Source organism: Strix uralensis, chromosome 1, assembly GCF_047716275.1.
Source record: "Strix uralensis isolate ZFMK-TIS-50842 chromosome 1, bStrUra1, whole genome shotgun sequence".
In the NCBI taxonomy this organism is placed as follows: Eukaryota; Metazoa; Chordata; class Aves; order Strigiformes; family Strigidae; genus Strix; species Strix uralensis.
The window spans coordinates 62,775,524-62,791,642 of record NC_133972.1 but is presented as its reverse complement, the minus strand read 5'-3'; the positions used below and the strand labels follow the sequence as shown (position 1 = coordinate 62,791,642).

At 41.7% G+C, this 16,119-nt stretch overlaps 1 protein-coding gene across 1 annotated transcript in view; it reads right to left on the bottom strand.

Annotated features, from left to right (window-relative positions):
- Positions 1 to 15,675, bottom strand: part of PAXIP1 (PAX interacting protein 1) — a 35,846-nt gene extending 20,171 nt beyond the window's left edge. Inside the window, exons 1-5 of the mRNA XM_074868866.1 lie at positions 15,579 to 15,675; positions 10,008 to 10,142; positions 8,020 to 8,063; positions 3,094 to 3,157; positions 2,018 to 2,131 (exon numbers count right to left, since the gene is read on the bottom strand). Of these exons, the coding sequence (XP_074724967.1) occupies positions 2,018 to 2,131; positions 3,094 to 3,157; positions 8,020 to 8,063; positions 10,008 to 10,142; positions 15,579 to 15,665 (444 nt within the window). The 5' untranslated portion in view covers positions 15,666 to 15,675. The remainder of the gene's footprint in view (positions 1 to 2,017; positions 2,132 to 3,093; positions 3,158 to 8,019; positions 8,064 to 10,007; positions 10,143 to 15,578) is intronic.
- Positions 15,676 to 16,119: the final 444 nt, after the last annotated feature.

Here is a 16,119-nt window from a genome sequence, read left to right as displayed (position 1 = left end):
CGTTTTATTCTAAGGCACTTTTCTATGTATTGCATACATAAGGCTATTGTCGTCCTACTAGCCACGTGTTTTTCTCTATCTTAGTATTAGATAGCTTACATTAACTCCAAAATATGAAAGGGTTCATTGGCAGGTAAATATACTCAATTTGTATAAAACATTAGAGACTTGACAAAGTTTCACAGTTTATGTAAGGAGGTAGTGTACAGAACCTGATCTTAGAGTTACTCACATTCAAATAACTAACCTGTGTGACCTCTCCCACTGATTTCAAATTTAAAAAAAAAAAAAGCTGATGGAAACATGCTTATGTTATTAAAGGACAAAAAAAAGAAACCAAAAACTTGCTCTATCAACCATGTTAACTAAAAGCATCCAAGCAATCATTTTTAAGTGAGCTTCAGTTTGTTATAAGTATTTTCAGTCTCTGAAAAAACACACTAAATCAATTACAAACATATTTCTTCTTCAGGAGGAGGAGTACCTGAACACTTCATGAAGTTTCAGTGAACTATTACAACCAAAGCATTATCAGCATTTTAGTAGAGGAGGCTATTCTGATGTGCTCAATGCTGTCTTTAGCCAGTTACCTGATCTTTCTGATTGAGTTTCTCCATTTCCATAAAGACAGCAACATTTGACTTCCTACATGGGAGTAGGAACTCAAATGATGATACTAACTTAGCAGGAGCTGAGGGTAGAGAGGCGTTACAGAGAGATTTGGATACAGCTGGGCAACCACCAACTGTATGAAATTTAACAGAAGCACATGCCCGATTCTGCACCTGGGATGGGGTAATCCTGGTTATGCGTACAAACTGGGGGACAAGAGGCTGGAGAGCAGCCCTGCGGAAAGAGACCTGGGTTGATGTTAAGTTGAATATGAGTCAACAGTGTGCCCCGGCAGCCAGAAGCAACAACCATGTCCTGGGGTGCATCAAGCACAGCACAGCTAACAGGTCAAGGAAGGTGATTGTCCCACTCTACACTGCACTGGTGCAGCTCCACCTCCAGTACTGTGGGCAGTTTTGGGAGCCTCAATTTAGCTGAGAAGGACATCAAACTATTTGAGTGTGTCCAGAGGAGGACGACCAAAATGGCGAAAGGTCACTTGGTTTGTTCAGCTTGGAGAAGAGAAGGCTGCGGGGTGACCTCATCACAGTCTACAGCTTCTTCCAGGCGGGCAGCGGAAGGGGAGACGCTGATCTCCTCTCTTTCATGACCACTGACAGGACATGAAGCTGCATCAGGGGAAGTTCAGATCAGACATTAGGAAAAGGTTCCTCACTGAGAGGGGGGTCAGTTCCTGGAACAGGCTCCCCAGGGAAGTGGTCATGACCCCAAGCCTGTCAGAGTTTAAGGAGCATCTGTACGATGTTCTTAGTCACATGGTTTAGTCTTAGGTAGTCCTGAGAGGAGGACAGAGTTGGACTCAATGATCCTTACGGGTCCCCTTCCAACTGGAGATAGGCTATGATGCTACAATGGGAGTGATTTGAGGTATGACTGCTTTATTAGCAGTTGGGCAGGAATACTGTGCACTGTTTATCCTACCATCTCTCTTTAAGAGTCTTCTTTAAGAAAAATAAAACCAACAAAAACCCTGTTCCTCCTTCTGCTCTCTTTATTCCTTTCTCCCTCACATCATTGAAGGGCATTTTACAATCCTGTCCTTCATTTTTCTTCACTGATTCTGCATCTACAGATTTACAAATCACAATCACATATGATTATGACATATCAAAATTAGGTTAAGATAAACAGAAGAATAAAATGCTTTATTCAACCAGAAATACAAATACCGATATGAAATTGGACATCTTTTGAATTAATCAGACTAAAAGCCATGCAGAAAATAAATACGAACTGAATAGCTGTGTAATTGTGTTGAATTTAGCTGTTCAAGACTAACAAACAGTCTTAAGAATCCTAACTTCAGGGAGATGGAAAATTTTTGATTATTCAAAAGCAAATGAGAGCTACAACAAGAAGAATTGTACATGTAATAAACTCTTACCCCCTTTGGCTCAGGCACAATCAAATGAGTACACTTATTATTGAGGCTCAGCTGGCAATTCCCTCCATAAAAAGTAATCAAAGCCCACAGCGTACTTCGGTCTTCAGATGAAACCTAAAAGGAGGTAAATAAGCCTTTTAGTTCCATGCAACCAGCTGCCTTCTGCTTGAAGAATTTTAGTAGAATCCATGACATACCATTTACAAGTCTGGCTAATGTATTACCTATCACTTTTAAATACCAAATTAGCATGAAAGTTAAGGAGAAAAAAGGGTGACAGAGACATGCAACAAGAAAAGACATTAAGCAATCATTTTTAACCTGCACAGAGAAAAACATTCTTCACTCCTATAAAACTCAACACTAATGTATCACTTCCCACAAGAGAAAAAAGTTAGCCATCAAGCAATTATCTTAGACAATCTGTTTAAATTCATTAAACAGAATCTTAGCAAGTAGACCAAATTAACAGCCTGTGTAAACACATGCAACATTTATTTCTAACAATTTATGTTCCAGCAATGTCCCCCTCCCCTGTCAAGAAAGTCACATGTATTTAAGCCACTACCATTCAGTTAGTGACAGTCTGACAGGAAGAATTCTTTAAAACGTCTAAAGCACATATATGCATATATTCCATCAGCACCTAGGGCATTATCCTGTCCGTCTGCACACACACACTAGTCATGGATCTATAGAGCTGGCTATGAACACAAGCCACTGAAGCACCACCTTTCCTCTTACTTTACTCTTTGGCACCCTTGTTAAGGTTTCAGTGCAGAAGTAGGTAAAACAAGTTGACTGAATATTGTGTTAATGCAGGACCAAAGACTTTATAGTCTAGTGCACTCTGCATTTTAGAATCACCATACAGCTGAATACAAGATGAATCATTGATTGAACATTCACAGTTCATGCCCTCATTTTCAGTGAAAAACTGTCTTGGGTGATAACTCGCCTAACATACAGAAAAAAAGTCATAATACAACAGAAAAACTGGTATCTCTCCTGAAAAAAACAAAGCATCGCACACATATTGTAAATTAGAGTAGACTAAAATATGGCTCACTTCTTACCTGAGAGAGACAAGCAGTGACTCCAAAAAAGATCTGACATGATTCTGGAGAAAAGCCATTTACACTGGAAAGCAGGTGTCAAGGATGCAAAAGAGATTCCTGAGGGACATTAGAAGAAAATTAAATGGTGTGCATATTAATTCTCAGATATTATCAAGTATTTGACCATTCAGAAACTTTTATCTTTAAAAGCATATTGTCTGTTTCGAATTCAAGTTGTATGCATCAAGAAAAAACTGAGGCACAAACTGGATCAGGAAACCTCTAATATTATGACCGATGTTGATAACATTATAAACCTGTCTCTTCCCAGAACAGCTCCCTAGGCCCATCTCAGGGTGCTTAGCTTATAGGAGTCAAGTCATTATCAAGAGCTTTCTTCCATTATCAAGTGCTTATCTTCCATGCTTAGAAAGACAGGAGAATCTGAAGAAGTTTTAGCTACAGTCAGCAACAGACAATATCGAAGTATTATGACACACAAGAAATTCAGTAAAACATGACAGACCAAGAGAAGTGTTTTTCTAAAATGAAAGCTAATAGCAGACACCTGTGAGAAAGTTAAAGTGCCTTTTTTGCACAGTTATTAAAAAAGATGGCAATCTGGTGGATGACTTCATTTAAAACCAGCGAGAAATAAAAGCAGAGCCTTAAAAAAAAAAAAGGGAAAAAAAAAGAAGATAGGTTAGAAGGCAATACAGAAACCAGAGGTTTCAGAAATGGCTAAGTTTGGTAACCAAACAGTAGAGGTTTTGGTTGAAAATTTCTTAGATTTCTTTTAGAACCTAACCTGCCCTTGGCAATTTCTCAAAGACTGGAAAAGTAGAAACAGTTTCCTGGTTATCAAGTCCACGAAAGGCACTGAACAACAAACATGTCAAGGGACAAGCTCATATATCAAGAAAAACAACAAACCAAACAAAGTATTAGAGAGATTATCTGCACACAGTAGGAGGCAAGTCAGTATAACCAAGTATCAGATCTTCCACAGCTGATTTTTTCCTCCTAAGGTATAACTCTGCATTGGAAGTTGGCTAGGCAATAGATATGGGGAGGGGGGGGAAATCTAGGAGCTACTGTGAAACACAAATGGAGAAAAAAACCACACTGGGATGTAGAAACAGAAGCACAGCCTGAAACTAACAGGCAGTTTTCCACCATGCTTTCAAAGTTCAACAAGATCTCTGGTAGCAATGCATATTTGTTTTCAAATGCATGAAAGAGATAGATAAATGAAACAGTATGTGAAAAAGAGCAGTAAGAATTTTTACAGACCTAGTAAATATGACTTAAAAGAGGAAACTGAAAGACCAGAATGGATGTGTTTAAGAAGCTAAGATGACACATCTTCAAATCCTGTAAAGGCTGCCAAATGAAGAGAGAACAGAGGACTAATTTGTTCTCTCTTTTCAGAGTGGCTCACGTAAATCAAAACAGGGTTAGATTGAAGCACAGTAATGGGGTTAAACTCCAACAACACAATAGTGACGCACTGTAAGCTGACTGGTGAGACTATGAAATCTTCACTATGGGAGGGGCCTTGTGAAACAGGAGAGAGAACACTTTGACAGAAGTGACCTGGGAAAGACAGATGGACCATCTGACTTCTGTAACTTCCCTCCCTTTTCTACACTTTCATACGATTTTGTGTTTAACATACATGCATATCTTGTTGGTAAAAATGACTACAGAAGCAGATGTTCATTGTGGTACAAGTACACATTGAGATTTTGGAAATGAAATAGAATTGCCTTCCCTGTGCTGTTGACGGATGCACCAGCAATACTTAAATTCTGTGACCCAGAAGAGACAACACACAGCAAGCTGACAACAAAGCCCAGAGCACTTTAAAATTTAAGAATAGATTACTGTCATTATCCAGAATACTCCAAGAAGTTCAAGTCTGATGTACATCCTAAATTTCACTGTGTTGCTCAGTATGTCATCTAAGGTAGAGATTCAGTACTGGATCTTTCAAATGTGTACAGTTGTCTACTCCCTGCCTTAACATCTGCTCCTAGCACATAAAGCAGCAACAGCTCAGTATTTAACTTTTAAGAGGTCTACCAGTTTGACTGCAGCTTGCACTCTCTAAAGAATAGGAGTGAAATAGACCCTCTTAAAACAGTTAGAAGGATCACAACAATAACATTGCAAGTGGGTCTGGAAAACAAAAAAGAGGGTATGCAACAAAGCTCACTTTTTTTCCTCCCAGCAACCAAAATTCACAAGTGTTCTGACCCTCTTTCATCTGTACAAGACCTTGGAAAAATAAATCCTCCTCATTCTTTATTTTGCTGCCATCAAGAGAAATTAGGAAAGAAAACACCAGCCCTCTTTATGGCATTATAACTGAGGTTTTCATACACAAAACTGTCTTTCCTTCTTCACGAAGGCTGCTTCCAGATTAATTTTTCTGTTACTTCACTTCAACTGCAAGTTAGTCACATTTTGCAAACATCAGTTCACACAGAACAGGAGAACACTCTGCCTTCTGAAGTTCCCCCTAGTGAAAACAACTTTCTCAGTGGAATGTTAAAATGTATTTATAAGAAACAGGCAAAATTATTGTGCTTTTATATTGTATTAAATCTTCCTACATTAAACTTCACTTTTAACAACTGACAGGCAAATGCCCATCAAATACATACTGGAATTGGTTAAGCCAACATAAAATCTTTAAGGCTCTTACTAAATCCATACATCACTGACAAAATATGTTTCTAGGACTTGTTTCTTCAGAAATTCAATGACCACTTTGGGCATTAAAACTCTAAATTAAAACATAACAAAAGACAAAAATGTAGAATCTCAAACCTCTACCTAAACAGGGTCCAAAACCAATCAACTGTAAGCTATTCCTGTTAACTACTGTATTTTCTTCATTATGGTAGTACCTAAAACCCTACTGAAAGGCTGAATGTCGCTGCACTAGAAGTGATAGAGAGACTGAAACAGAACAAAGTTAAGACTTAACAACCAATTTTTGGGAACACTACAAGGCTCAGAATAAAATCTAAAACCACCAGGTTCTAAGGACATGAAGTGCTAGCAAGAATAAAGTCAAAGGTCCAAGGACCATTTATTGCTGACAGGTGTACCAAACTTCCTTCTTCCACGCAACTCAAGAACATGATACTACTGAGACCTGGTCTTTTCATTTGGCCATTCCTATATACCCACAATAAAGACTTCCTGAGCAACAGCCCTTGAGGGCTACATTCACACATTTATTGCTACAATTTAGTGATGGACTGCATCACTCAGTGGTTTTATCTGTTGATTTTCTTCTGGGTATGTAATAACGGCAGCTCTTAAGGGTACCCTCTTAAAAATCCCTAGTTTCAGACAGAAGACCAATTTTCTAATAGTGCAATTTCTCCACGGAAGGAACAACGCTAACAATGCAATGCTAGGTTACTTAAGCCTGAAAATTTAGCTAATACCAAGCTATTTTATTATTTTTTCAACCAGTCCTCAGGAACAGGGAAAAGGTTTACAGATGTGTGACATAAGCAACTGTACGCTCCCATCCTGATGATGAAAGGATGATGAACACATTTATTATTCCCAGATGCAAAAGACAAAAATCACCAGCCTAGATCACATTACAATAATCAACTTATTTTTAATACAGGAGTAGCTCTGCTAATTTGAGTTTTGCCATGTAATGTTTGGTGCATTTTTTCCACTTGGAAGCCAAGTCTTTCTTCAGGAAAAGCTTTCTTCTGCTTCAGTCAGAAGACTATGGCAAGTGTTTCACACTAACTGCTGAATCCTATCTGACATGTTGATTATCATGATCGAAACAGCTGCAAAGACCTCACTGTATCATTTTATCTGATGAATTCAATTCTTTCTCTTCCTACAGTTCACTCCCCAAGCTGAATGCTCTTGCAGAAGTAGAGAATATACAGCTATTTCCAAAATAGTCAAGACGCAGCAAGATGCAAAGGCACATACCTTGAAATACTGGGTATAAAACATGAATGCTGAACCACTGAAGCACATTAAGACCCGATTTCCTATTACGAACACCTGGATTATTGCATCTACCACCTCTTGTTTTCCATTATAGATACAACCACCTGCTAACCTCATTCCAAAATGAGATCTCATGCCTGACAGCATACCTCCCTAGGCCTGGCATTCTTTGTTGCGACCGTCTGCTCGTATCTGTACTGAAACGTATTGCTCTGCTTCAGCTTTTCCATATACAGAATCTTTACTGTGAATTGTCTGAGAAAAAATGCACGATTTTTTTCTCTCTATAATAATAGCCACTGTCACCATTCCTGTGATCCAAAGAAAAAATTGAGGCGAACACAAATAAAGATGAAACAGTAATAACTGACAAGAAAAGGAAGGAATATGGTATCCATATGCAATATATGCTCCCAACAAGTTCAGAACTGTAGATCTAGCCAAACACAAACAACAAGGGTCTACAAAAGGCAGGGACAGACTATCCCAAAAATGGGAATACTAACACTATCTGTATATAAAGTGTTATTTATATTACAGTGTTGATATGAGTTATTATGTATTTACCCCTTATTTAATTCTGCTTCTAGAAAAGGCAGAATAGGCTCTTCTACTCTGAACCATCATTTACCCCCTTACTGCACTCGAGCGATTTTCCTGGATCCTCACAGTTAATTATCAACTTCCAGCTAAAATGTTTTGAGTCCATTTGATGACAGTTTTCTTGCAAGTGCCTATTAAGCATCCAAAATAGCCAGAGGGACAAGAAAACTGAAGTAAGACAAAGAAGCTCCAAGCACGCTGCAATCTTGGCAGGCAAAACACATCCTATCATTTAAAAAATGTAAGCTGTATGTACTTGAAACAGTCTTTAATCCCTCAATGGTACCTATTTTAACATGCTTCCTATAGAATTGATTCAAATTTTAACTTAAAGGATACGGCAGAAGAGCTCCACAGCGAACAGACAAGATCACCCAGGAAGGCTGAAAAATAAAAACCACAAGACATTAAAAACCTTGGTCTGCATGTATAAAGTATGAATAACCTTCCAAGTTTGTAATATAGCTAGTTTCAAAATATATATCCCAGCTTTGAAAGGCTAAGTGTTTCACAGACATTGTACTTAGGTCTTTACAAAAAAACCTTTTGATTTAATTGTAAGAGTTAATATAAAGACTGCTCAAAGGATATACAGCAATATGGGAGCAAGACCCCTTTCTCTCATCCTTCTACTGTATCAGGAAAACCATTTACAGTATTTATTCATCCTCTCCCTTTTTTCAGTTCTCCCTGCTCTGAAAAAAACAAAAATCCCCCACAAAAAACCCAATCTTACACTCATCACCAAGAAGTCAGGAACCATATCTTACACAGAAAGAAGTTTCTAAGCACACAAGCAATGCTGGCTGCTAAGCACACAGGTGATGGCCCCTAACTGACAGTATTCTGGGACAGAAGGGCTCAAAGGGAGAGAGGGAAGTGGTGAAGAACGGAGGAGATGTAGGACAGTGGTCCCAATACAGCATATAAGGAAGAAGGGGGAAGAGTGGCATCACATTCAGTATGAAATTACTTTTCCTCAAAAACAAACAAAAAATATCGTAGTATCAATGTTTATGGTGCCCAATTCCTGCTATTCTCTCTCCCTTAGAAGGTATATTAAAAAAAAAAACCTAAAACCATTTAATGCATAACTCCTCAGTCCTCTGCAAAAAAGAATGGGAGATTCTCCTCCCTCAAGTTTTTCTCTTCCTTACTCTCTGTAACAAGCTACCTTTGCCTCTGACTTCCATTCCCTTAATACTGAGTTCAATCTTCCTGATTACAGATCATGCTGTGATGTTTTCAGGTCAAACTAAGTGACATTACTGAAAGACTTGCTCTCATTTGGCAAATGAAAAAGTTTAGCTAGTAGCAGTTAGAAAATTAAATTAAGTAAATGGCATTAGAAAGCAGAAAGCACTGTTACAATGCTGATGTCCTTCCTTCACATGAGAATGGCAGCAGTCGTCTTGTTTATAAGATGAAAGTTATGCCATAGAACACTTCAGAAAAAGGAATTAAAAATTAATCAGCACACCCACTATAACCATAAGGTCTCCAGCTAAACACCTTTCATTTTCTGAAATTAATTTGTACTTCTACAGTGTCAGGTAAACTCCCATGACATAAACTATCCAAATTCTCTACTGCTACCAGCAATTATATGAAAAAAATAACCCAAAATCATGTACCCAAAGGTATTGGCAGTGAAATACAGGTGCTTTTTCTTCTAATCACTCTCATGACTTGCAGAGTGACAAGTTCACATTTTCAAACATGAAGCCCAGAATCTTGCACTGGAAAACATAAGACAGTATTGCAAGATAGTAACAAAATACCGGTAATTCCGGTATGAGTAAGGAAAAAAACCCCAAAAACCCACAATCTTGAAAAACTAAAATCAAGAGGGAAAAAAAAAAAAAAATCTATTTTTCTACAAGTCCCTATTGTTTAAAATTAGCGTAGTACACATACGCAGAATCAACAAAATAATTTTGCATCTTGTCAATTATATGCATTTTAAAAAACCCTCAGCAGTCCACTCTTATTCTAAACTGAGGTTTTCCATCACCAGAAGCTTGCAAGAACCTTCCCATCAGAAACATTTCTAAAGTACAGCTAATAGGACACCACCTCAGATGACTGAAGGAAGAATCTGGAAAAAAACAAAACAGAGGACAAAAAAACCCCAAACCACTGATAGATACAGAGCAATGAGAGAAAGGAGATGTAAGTCTATCAGTCAGGGTAAAAGTTGGTGTAACAAGAATAAAATATTTTTAAAGGTATGTTTTATTTGGTCATCATCCTAACATGAATGTTTTCTGTTATAACAGTGAAGTATCCACCTCAGTACTTGATCAATATCATGGATGAGTCATCACCTTTACCACAGGGAGATCAAAAACTTCACGAGATTCTCCAACTTCTGGATTGTCCCCATCTTCTGAAATAATATGTGAAGCCAGTGCATTGTAAGAAACTTCCTTTGCTTTCCCAGCTTTCAAAAGTTGAATAACCTAAACCCAAAAGAGAAAAGGGAGAAGTCAATAATTTTTAGCACCTTTTATTTGAGAAAAACATTAACACAAGAACACACTAACACATGAGAGGAACGAATATGACCTGTCTTGGTTGTCCTCCTGTAAGTGGCTAGCACTCTTTCTGAAGTTGCCAGATGCATCCCATTTAAAACCTGATTGCCAATGGTTTACACCTCTGCTATATTTTAATCATTCAAGTTGAAGATTTACTTTCCAAAATAATTCAGGCTGGGCCAGAAATCTGGAAAATGTCAAAATATTTCCAAAACATACATTCCTCAAAAAACATCTCAAAACAATTTTCTCTCAGGCAGGGTAAGAAAACCCTTCTTCTCAGTGTTTGTAATGGTAGCTTTGGAAGCATTTGAATATACTTTAAAAGATGAGCTTGAAGTTTTAAGAAGGCAACCCAAAAATTACCTTAGAAAAGGTAACATCGTAACTGTACATTGCAGTCTTCATAGGAAATCTTCCAGATTTAGCCAGTTATTTACTTGGATAGAGTGGGGAAAAAAAGTTCATGCATTTTCTGTAAATGTTCATTTAATAGGTAAGAAAAGAATTCCATCTTCACTAAATGCATTTGGTTCCAATATTTCCAGATCCAATCAATACACCTCATCCCAGAGCGTACGATTAAGTTTGAAAAAGCCATCCAGCTGCTCCAAAACAGCGCAGCCAGACAGAAGAGCTGAGGAAAGAACATGTCTAATACCCCCTTGGAATGAGAAGGATCTGCAAGCAAAAAAAAAAAGTTGTAAGCACTGTCTTGAGAAGGGAAAACCTTCTAGTAAAGAGTTGACTTATTGGGAAAAGAAGTGATGGAGGACAAAGAGATTTAGAGAAATAAGGAAGAAAAAAAAAATAGGCCACATGCTCGTTAAGTTACTACCTTAAGAAGCTGGAATTGAAATGTCTCACTTCATTGCTCTGTCTTCAGAAAATGCAAAACACCTCACAACTCACAAAGCACATCTTACTCCTGTTCTTGCAAGGCCCATGGAGAAGATGTTGGTTTAAGAGTTCAGCATTCTCCTAGCTCAACTGTAGAGGTCTGTGTGAGGAATCCAGTCCTGCCCCCCAAAAATGGGATTCACTTTTATTTGAATAAAAGTAACAGAGAAGGTAGTGGGGTATAGAGGGGAGGAAGAGAAAAATGTTTTCAAATATTAAGGTCTAGCGTTTAAATGTTTAAAATGCCAGTTAAGACTATTCTTTCCTTTCATTATTCGGAAATAAATAGAGTTTCACTTCATAATGATTTTGCAGAACCAAACTGGTATGATGTTCATTCTCCAAAACCTGCTCAAGACAGATGTCTATCCCTCACAACCTGCTGGGGACAGGGACACTCCCTTCGTAACAGGATGCTCTCCCCACAACAGTGAACAGCAGAGAGCAAGGCACTGCACTCATCGAACAAAATACGAAGTCATTGGTCCTTAAGCAATTACTACTTAGCCTGTACACTAAACAGGACAAAGAAGGCACTGAAAAAGAGACTCAAAACGTAGTGTAGGGCTGTTATGAAGCATCTCTGCTAAGCAGAAAAACAAGGATGGAAAAATTGGCACTCAGTGAGGGGGCAGTTTTGGCATTTCCTGACTGAAGTACCTGACTTTAGAATGCCATTTTTTAAAAAAATCAACTTTTTTCTGCAATGGATGAATATGTGAGATTATCAAATTACAGAAGAATTATTCTAAAATAATGAAGAAAACTGATAATGAGATGGCTGTTCTTGCCACCACACAGTCAGGAATGGGAGGGAATGTTTTGTTCTACACACCAATCTCCTAAGCCATGGGACACCTTCCTGTATGAAATCCCATTAACCACAAGGTAACACAAGATGCTATAATTCCAATGGAAAAAGCTAAATCAAAATAAAGCACTTTTGAAAATAGTAGATATTTAAGAACAGCCACACCACACAAGGTTCTTGTCTCACACAGCTCTCCCTGAGCTGCAAGCCCCATTCAACTCTTTCAGGGAAAGCAAAAACCAGGAGTGAATGTAATGAATGCTGAGCACCCAAATCTGACAGCACAAGACAGAAGTTACAAGTAATGAGCTGGAAGTATGAATTTTTTTATATCGAAACAATGCTGCATTAAAGAGTTTGTGCAGAGTCTGCTTATGCAAAAAGTTACTCTAGTTTCAGGTCATACGTTTAAACACTATAACTATGATAGATAATAACTTCATGTGATTATTTAAAGTGGTACGAAAAAGACTTTTCCTAATTTAGCTCATGTCAACTTCAAAATCCTGTTAGAACACAACTCCTTCAGTTTAAGGAGTGCCTGGACAGAAAAGTTGTATTGGCACAGTTAAAGAACTTCACCTATACTAGTATCAACCATATACCTGTAACTAGAAAATAAAATGCTGAAAAGCCCTAATATGATCATTGTAAAAAATCCTGTACTTCAGGTGTTAGTTCATACCCATTAAATGAAATTTCATTTTTTTGGGAATATAAATTTTACCTTTGTCCTCTCCCACTAAAATGTTGGAAGAAACAAGAGGAATAGTTCAAAGCAAAGAAGTAAGAACGGGAATAAAAAAAAAAGTAATAATAAAACAAGAGATAACCGGAACCCAAATATCCTGCTCAAAGTCCTTATGCTGCATTGCATTACTTTTTATCTCTTTCTGTATGAAATACTGATTTTAACTGTTGTTACCAAAGCATGATGGTTTGGGTTTACATCTTTAGGAAAGTAGGAAAATCATTCATTTAAAAAAATAATAGCTGATATCTACTCATCACCCCCTGTAAAGTGTGAGCAGCCAAATGCACATCCCAATGGAATGGATTTAAAGTTGAGAGCCAGCATCCTAATTCCCTCTCATTTGCCAAAGAACATCTAGGCACAATTCCAGACTTTTGTTTCCCTTCTAGTTTATGCTAGGTAATCGGTATGCAGTTACCCACCTGAATATAAACTTTTTTTTTTTCTTCTTACTCTTGGATTTGTTTTGATTAGAGTGGTCACTTGTGCTAGGCCTGTTTTAATGTTTATTAAGATAACTGGTTTTCCATGAAACCACTTGGAAAATTAGGGTGATCAAAGCGTGCTCCTCCCCAAAAGATGAAGGAGGAAACTTCTTTTCAAAATCAAGCTAGCATCTGTTTGTATATGAAGAAGTAAAGAGCCCCAAATATATTATATTACTAATGAAACAACACTATAAGAACTGTTTTTAAAAGCAGTTTGTGGAGTTTAGAATTTCTGCCTTCTGTCTCAGTTCAAAACACGATCGGTAAACACTCCTCTTGTTCAGGTTGCTCCCAGGGTACCACAGAGGGCACCTGCAGAAGGAAGGACAAAGGCACCCACCAAGAGCTGGCCCCAAGCTCAGCCCAACATACTTCCTTGCTCTGACATCGGCTCTGCAACCCAGCCCAGGCAGGGCTCAGCCCTCCCCAGTGCCTGGTGCTCCCAAGGACTCACCAGTACAGGCACCAGTACAGGCAGAAGAGAGCCCTGGCCTCCGTATAACACCGTGCCAGGCCAGCAAGCCATTTCAGAAACCAGAGCACCGGAGGGAACAGTGTTTAAACAGGCCAACCAGCCACAGAAACAGCTCAGAGCCACAGGACTTCTCAACTCACGATGAGAAAGTGGCTAAGGAGCTCCCAGAATGACCTGGTCTTGGAAGCAGCGTAGCCAGTTCTGCTGCAGTACTGTGCCTGACCTCAGCAACTCCACCAGAGCCACCTTCGTCGTCTGCCTGCAACCCAGAGAAGCCATCCACAAATAGAGGAGAATTTAGTGTACCTAATTTTGAGCAAATCAAAGCCTTAAGACAATGACACCAACTGCTAAGAAGAATAAAACTTAACATAAGAAAGAAAACCAGCTTAACAGAATGCTTGTTTACTCACTCTATGGGAATACCACTGATTGTCTTGCTATGTCAACACAGAACTAACTACATGCCTTTTGGGACACTATTTATATGATAAATGATATACGAGAGTCCTATTGTTTTGTTGCACTCATCTTCCTACACACAGTAATATTGCTGCTATAGTTTTTTTTTTTTTAATACAGGAATTGTTATTCAAGCTCTAACACGTTGTCAAAAAATTTATGTCTGAAGACCTTGGGGTTTTTTTCCTGCTCTTAACTATATTCCTAGACTGTATTTCTTTTAGCATATAATCCTATTCCTATGAATAAAAACTCTCTCAACAGGTCAGTGCCTATGTCTCAAGTTCACTTAAAGGCCTGGAAGAGTCAGTGAATGCCAAAACATGAGATTAAATGAACCCAACGCTGAACTATGATTCAACTGCAGCAACTACCAAAGCAGCAAAGACTTTCATTTCAGTGTGAAATGCGTAGTAATCTGCACGAAGGTGCTGTCCGAAAGCTAGATACGGTACACTTCAAACACTCGTCTAATTGGACATGCCACAGAAACTTTTTTTAAAACCACCTTCACCCAACGTGACTGGGTGTTATTAACTAGAAGGCCAATTTCATCATCTCGGGGATTGCCCTAAACCAGAGTAGGCCAACCTTGTCGTGCAGGGTATTACCCTAGGTCAGAGGGCTGGATGGTCATTTGTCAGCACCTTCTGCTCCTTGCCTCCTCTGCGTCAGGGCAGGGAAAATACGGAGATGACGCCTCAACCACATCAGCACCTCTGCACACCCAACGGGTCCAAAAGGTCCTGGGGCGGGCACCAGAGCCCCGGGGGTCCCGGGCTGAGCCCACACCGCGGCGGGAGGGGAGCGGGCGGGCAGGCACGTCCGTGTGGGGAGGGGGCAGCCCGCCAAGCCATCCTTTACGAAGCCTCCCTGCGCCGAGAGCGGCCTGCCACCCTCACCGTCCTGGATCCGGATACAGCGGCGGGGCGGGGACGGGAGGGGCCGGGGCTGCCACCGCGGGGCGCCGAGGGCGGGCAGGCGGGCGGGCCCCAGCGCGGCCCTGCGGAGCGGCCCACAGCCGGGCCGGAGGAGCGGCCGGCAGAGCCGCTGCCCCGCTCAACGGCCGGCTGCCCGCCCGGCCCGGGCTGGCACAGGAAGTCCCTTCGCCCGCCCCTCCTCCGCTCAGGCGGCTACAGGGCCTGCGCGCCGGGGCCGCTGGCTCCCATGGCGGGTGGCGGCGCGCTGCCCGCGGGCACGGCCGATACCGGCCGTTACCCCGCCCCACCCCCCACCCCCCAGGGGCGCGCGCGCTCCCCGCCCCCCCCGCGCCTTTCCCGGGAGGCGGCCGGGCGCGTGCGGCGAAGCGGCGCGTGAGCGTCGAGCCCGCGCGGGAAGTGTCGGGGCGGGGGGGGGGGGGGGGGGAAGAGAGGAGCTGGACGATCCCCCATTGCCCCCCCCGGGCGTGGGGTGGGGGCACGGGAGGAGGGAGCCGAGGGAGGGGGCACGGGGGAGGGTGACCCGGTACCTTGGGGTCGATGTCTCCCACCACGAAGAACTTGACATCTTTGAACATCTCCTCCGGCACTTTCAGCTCCTCCTCGTCCGCCGACATGGTCCCGGCCGCCGGCACCGCGGCCCCCCCCGCGCCCCCTCCCAGATCCCCCCTGCGCTCGCCGCGGAGAGCCGCTGGGGCCCGGGTCTCCCGTCCCCTCCCCCCGCTCGAGCCGCCGAACCGCGCGAGCAAGGCGCGCGCTGCGGGACACACCATCCCCCGCCGGGACGCGGGGGGGGGGCAGCGGGAGGGGAGACCCGCCCGCTCACCGCGGCTCCCCCCGCCCGAGCAGCTGCCCCCGCTGCCGCGGGACAGCGCCGGGCTCCGATCCGCGGGCGCTGCCTCTGCTCCTCCCGCTCTCTCCGAACCGGACCGGGAGCCAGCATCCGGGCCCACGGCTCCCCCCGCACGAACGCGATGGACTCGCCCCGAACGACAGAGGCGGGCAACGGGGATGCCCGGACCCGCCCCTTGGCAAGCGGGCGAGGGAAGGGGGGAGGGGAGCTCCCCGCCC